The sequence below is a fragment of the Capra hircus genome, chromosome 28 (assembly GCF_001704415.2).
Source record: "Capra hircus breed San Clemente chromosome 28, ASM170441v1, whole genome shotgun sequence".
NCBI classification, from domain to species: Eukaryota; Metazoa; Chordata; class Mammalia; order Artiodactyla; family Bovidae; genus Capra; species Capra hircus.
The window spans coordinates 2,338,189-2,344,188 of NC_030835.1; the positions used below are offsets into that span (position 1 = coordinate 2,338,189).

Below are 6,000 nucleotides of genomic sequence, written 5' to 3' on the forward strand. Positions count from 1 at the left end.
ACCACGCGCATCTGCTGCCCACCATGCGCAGGGAACTGTCCTCGGCATTATCACACCAGAGCTCTTCTACTGAGAAGGAAGACACAATTCAAGTTTCCCAAACTGACACTAGATGGAGTCAGCCTTAGTCGGGAAGCCAATAGACCCGAGGATGGAAACGCAGAGGACATGCAAGCCGTTCTCCTGCAGCAGAATTTTGCCCCTGCTTTTGGTCGTCTAGGAATGACTTAGTAAACATCCTGTCTTCCTGTTTTGCAGGTTAAACCTCAATTTCTCCGAAAGGTGAGTTGTAAGAGTGAGGGATGGCTCGTACCAAAAGGAGGGAAGGCAGTCCCTTTCCTGTCCTGTGCGGGCTGGAGGCTCTTCTGCATGACCCCTGCAGGATGGGAGGGGGATTGCTGGGCATGGGCCAGAAGTCGTGGTGTCAGGCTGGCTATGAGGTCAGGAATCAGCATCTCTTCGGGACACTTGTGGCAAGCCCTAATCTGGCAGTACTTTGGCAAGATTTTAAATGAAGTTGTGGGGCATTTGCCTCATTAGAGCTGAGAAAACCAGGTTTTAACAGCAAGATGGTTAAATTTTTATCTTATTTGATTTGGTTTTCCAAGACCTTCTCTGACAGAAGCCAGTCAACTGTAGCCAGCTTAAACCATTTGATGAAAAAAAAAATCCAGAATTTTCTTTGTGTCATCAAGCCATCAGTTTGGCTGAGGTGTCAGATTTTCGACGCTGCTGTGAAGTCTCAGAATAGACGGTGCCTGAGCATATAGGACAGCCTTTCAGGAAGTGGGGACAGGATCCGAGGTTATGGCTAAAGGAGCTCTGTTCCCAGGAAGGAAGGCATCTCCTTCAGGTTTCTCTGAATGGTTGGTTCACTACTCACTTCCCCTAGTCCTGCTTTCCCACACCTCGTGTATGCACCATCCACGTGTTCTCACTGTCCTTTTGGAAAAATCTTCAAAGCCACAGAAATGTTGAAAGAGCAGTGCAATAAAACCAACTGCAACCTTCACCTAGATCCATGAATTAACATTTTACTCTGTTTGATTTAACTCTGCATGCATAATTTTTTCTGATTCACTTAAAAAATAGTGTAGATATCACAATATTTACGCATCATGTATCTCCTGCATAATCACAATGATAGGAATGGTAAGAAATGAATGGAAATGGGTAGTAATTCAATAGTATCATCTCTTTCACAGCCTGTATTCAAAATTCTCTGATTGTTTCCCAGGTATCTCTTAAAGCTCTATTTTTCCAAGCCAGGAGCCACCGTACTTGATTTTGTCCCTTTCTGGTTTTTCTCGATGTTGCTTTCTCTCCCCACGGCACTGTCAGTCTCGAAGTACTCAAGCTTCTCGAATCACGGTCTATTTCCTGGATTTGTCTGTTTCCTCCTGAGCAGGTTCAGATTGAGAATTTTGTCATGATCACTGCAGAGGTGATATTGGGCACATATCTTTCAGTGTGCTGCTCAGGAGTCACATGACTCCAGGCTCTCTGTTAGTGACACTGCTTTTAAGCGCTTGGCTAAGGAAGTGACAACTAGATCTCTCCTGGTAGAGAGAAAATCCCTCGTTTGCAATGAGTAAATCATCTAAAGGGTGGGACTTTGAGACCGTGGGAACACCCTGACCCAAGTAATTCCTCACCCAATGGTTTTACATCTGTTTGTGGCCTGTGTTTGAACAGTTATTGCGCTGAGGGTCACACAGCACTGAGTTTCTAATTCCAGCCTTCCTTCTGCATTTAATAGCTGGCATTCCTCTCTTATTTATTGAACACTATTCCTAAGGACTTCAATGCGTTATAATTCATCACCATCGTGAATCTTTTCGATGTTTAAACTGTCCCACGTTATCAGTACAAATCAATTCTTGGTGGCTTTAGACCGGATTCCAGTAGTCACTGAGAATGTCATAGACTTCTGAAATTACACAATGTTCCAGGCTCACCTTACACTGTTCCTGCTCAGACTTAGAATCACGCATTTCCCCTAGATTCAAGTTTTCCTACCCCCTCCTCCACCCTCCTGCTTTTCTTTAACATGAGTAGTTTTTAGAAACCAAGATCTGCGCACAGTGGGTGTTTATGGCTACCGAGGCATCATCACTTGGAGCCCTTCTCAGTGGACAGTCAGCACATGCGTATTTACCAGAATGCATCAGAAACGCAGCATCACAGCATTCTCCTTAAGATTTCCTCATTCCATATTTCTGTTTTGCCTCCTCTAAAGTGAAAGCCCTGTTTCCCAACCATAGAAATATTTTTATCCATTTGCTCTATCCTATAATACACACAAAATACATACTTTAAGAATTACAATACTGTACAACTACAAACTCACTTAAAAACTTCTTTGCTGTTCTTTGTTCTTAGAATTTAGCCCTCCATGTGTACAGAGCATTGTGTTCAAGTTGAATTAATTATTTTCTCAGTGTGGTTATGCTATCAGTTTGATATATACTTAGAGATATTTGTTTCAGTGTATATGCTGGTTTTTAATTTCTTAATCTTTGTATTTTAATTTTATTTTTTGAGTTTGTGAAACACATACTCAATGTATAGTTTTAAACCAAAACCGTGTAAATAGGTAAACTTAGAGACCTTCTGCTCTCCTGCCCACTCCACCCTGCTCCTACCCACTGCTTTGAGGTAATTAATTTCAACAGTTCCTGTTTCACCTTCCCTGTGTTCCTTTTACAAAATTATGTTTAATTAAAAGATGTGCATATGTACAATTTTTATAAAATTGGATAAATATTTATATATGCATATATATATAGTTCTGGTTCTTGTTTGTTTTTGTTTGGAGCTCTGATTCATCTGGTATGGTGCATGGTATGAGATATGATCCAATTATATCTTTTACCCAAGTGGCAATCTAGCTATCTTAATATTATTTTTCAAAATCACTGTATTTTCCCCAGTATTTTATTTGTCACCTTTATCAGGCTCAAAATCCTCCCCTATAGGTGGGCTGTTCCTAGACTTCACATCATCCTCCAGTGGTTTTGTGATTATTCATGCGCCATTATCACACTCTTTCTTGCGGTGACTTCATGCGTTACCCGGTGTGGCTGGTTCCCACACACCTCGCTATTTCAGCCTAGCTATTCCTGTGCATTTGTGTTCCATATAAACTTTGCAGTCAACTTCGGAATTTAGCTACAGAAACAAACGTCTTGCTATTTTTATTGGAGTTGCCTTATGTTTACACATTAAATTGAAGACAATTGACTTTTTGAGGATATTATCCTTCACTGACACAAATATATGCTTTTCACAAGTCTGTTTTTGTGCGTCTCGGGAGAGTTTTCAGATTTTACTCTTATGGATTTTTCACATTTCTTATTAAGTTTACTTCTAAATATTTCATGTTTTTGTTGTTTTAGTAAATGGAATTTCCCATCATGTCTCCTACTTGGCCATTGATTTGGGATATTAACATGATAGCAGCTGACATATTGAATGCTTTTATTGTTTTTTTTTTTTATTTTATTCTTGATCTCCTTGAGTTTTCATCATATTATGTCATCTGCCAAAATGTAGATCTTCTCTTCCAATAAGCCTCTAATTGTTTTCTCCTCTCTGATTGCATTGGATAAAATCACCAGGGTTAAATAAGAGTGGAAACAGTGAGTATATTTGTCTTTTGCCTGACCTTTGTGGAAAATTCTCCAGTGGTTTTCATTGAGTAAGATGTTAGATTTAGGGCTAAAGTACACGTTTTATCACCTTAAGGAAACTCACCAGTTCCTATTTTACTGAGTCTTCCCCCACACCCCAGGAATTCGTGTGGGATTTGGTTAGAAGACTTTTCCGCATCAGCAGCCATTAACTTATCCTCAGGAGACATTCTCTGGGATGGTCCCAGGAAAACGAGGACATAGAGGCACCCTTGTTACTACTTCACTTTTTTGCGTCTCTCCTTGTTGATCTGTGTGGTTTTGGAGGATGGGGTGGAAAATTGGATTTAGGCAGCCACTAATAATCCTAGAGTCTCCAAAAGTCTCTTTTGTCTTTCTTTTGGTACCTAGCTCAGGTCTGGGTATTAATGAGTCTTCCAGATGGCTCTTTTTCTTTCCAGAAATGCACATGTGATTGAGCTCTGAGTGAGCAGCCTCTTCAGGAGGGCACTCTGGACAGCTGCTCATTGGAGACAGCTTGAATTTGAGCATCCAAAGCTGGTGATGGACCTTCACACGGAACTCAAAATACAGAGCAAACAAACTTACAGAATCTACAGCACCTCTGTCCTGAAAGAAAACAGCACTTCTCTTCTGCAAGGAGCTGGCTGCCTAAAGGGACGTAAGAGCACTCTTTCGAGCAGTAAGAAAGTTTGGGAGTCGATACACGCTCACTGCCTGTCCTTGTTTCCAGTGTCAGAGTTGTTCACGCCTCATGATGACATTGTGTCCGTGGATCCTACCAGTAGCAAGCGGCTCATGGAATGAGAACTGAACTCAAGACACAGCTTCTTTAGCACCACAGTCTACCAAGGGGTGAGCAGCCTTGTCTAAAACTGTTGGCCTCAACTTCTTCGCTGTCAGAAGAATCCATCTGTCAACATTCAAGGGAACTGAAAAGTGAAAACCTTGGGGCAGGCTCCATTTCTATAAATGACTGGGAGACCTTCCTAAAGAAGAAATGTAGGCTGGGCTGGAGTGGGAGGAAGGGGTCTGACAGCTGTGGAATGGCCCCTCAGCTCTGCAGCTTTCAAATGATGGTACCAAGAAAGGATGAAAAGAGAAAGCAGCTGCCATGGCTTGTAGTGAGCTATACCAAAGCAAGGGATTATTGTTATGCTTATAGGATTGTTTGTGGTGACTATGACAATGTCCATACCTTATCATGGAGGACACAGCTGGAAAAGACATAAAGCCAAGGCTGCATGACGCAGGCCCCATTCACATTTCTCTCCCCTTAATATTACCCCTGGGTTTCTGGGCTGCATTAAGGAATACGCTTTGCTTTTTCATTCAGTAGAAATCCAGGTGGCTACATGGACTGGGTCTCCTTAGATTAGGTTACTCACCTTGTGTGTGGTAAAAGATGAGTTATGTTTCGAAACAAAGCGCTGTGTTGTAATAATTTGCCTGAAATCCCAGGGCATCTTTTATCTGACTTGATAACAATGCAGTTCATTAGCAGCCTTGGTTAACTGATAACCTAAAGCGGTAATGCGATACTCATAAGCAATTTTCTGTGTGTTAGAATAAACCATCTTGTAAGGTATCTGATAATTGATTTGCTTCTTTTAGCAGCATTTTAATTAAGACAGCTGGTTGGGAACTGAAAGTGAATGCTTCTAGATTCTCAGTAATCACTGTAATATCTATAAACTCAATAGAATGTCGGGTCCTTTCCCTCACCCCACATCATGACATATTTTCCCAGCACCACTCCCAGCCTCCAGCTTTGTTTGAGTCCCACCCAGAGTGTCCTGTGTGAGGAACAGAGAAGTATGCTGAGGACTGGTGCTTTCTCCTCATCTTCTAATGGCAGACACGCTGTGGGAAGCAGATGGGTCAGGGGTTCCAGGCAATTGGCTTCCTCGGCTTATACCCCAATTCCAACCTCAGTGACTTCCTTCTGTAGCAGTCCTACTGGAAGCCGTTTTTGACAGCCCCACTTCACGGGAGCAGCTCCTGGGGATAGAGGTGCCAAGGGGCAGAAACTCTTGGATATGTTTTTGAAGCAGCCAAAAGAAATCATTGTGTCTGTAGGTCCAATGTCCTGAGTGAGAGCCATTTCTCCTGTCCTATGCTGTGGTTTGGGACCAGAGGCCAAGGACTAGGATAAACCCTGCCCTCCCAGCCCAGTAGGCTCTGAGTCCCCCAGAACACATGCAGATCCCAGACAGCCCATCTCAACAGGCAGAACATCCTGCCCAAAGGAGAAGCGACAGATGAGACTCAAATACCTGTGGGTGGAGTGAGCGGCAGATCTCAGCAACCAGACAGGGTCTAGAGGCACAGCTGTGGTTTGCTGCCT

General features: G+C 42.6%; 1 protein-coding gene across 1 annotated transcript in view; it reads left to right on the top strand.

Moving 5' to 3' along the window:
- C28H10orf128 (chromosome 28 C10orf128 homolog) overlaps positions 1-5,241 on the top strand; it is a 31,095-nt gene extending 25,854 nt beyond the window's left edge. Inside the window, exons 5-6 of the mRNA XM_013975727.2 lie at positions 259-282; positions 4,094-5,241. Of these exons, the coding sequence (XP_013831181.1) occupies positions 259-282; positions 4,094-4,118 (49 nt within the window). The 3' untranslated portion in view covers positions 4,119-5,241. The remainder of the gene's footprint in view (positions 1-258; positions 283-4,093) is intronic.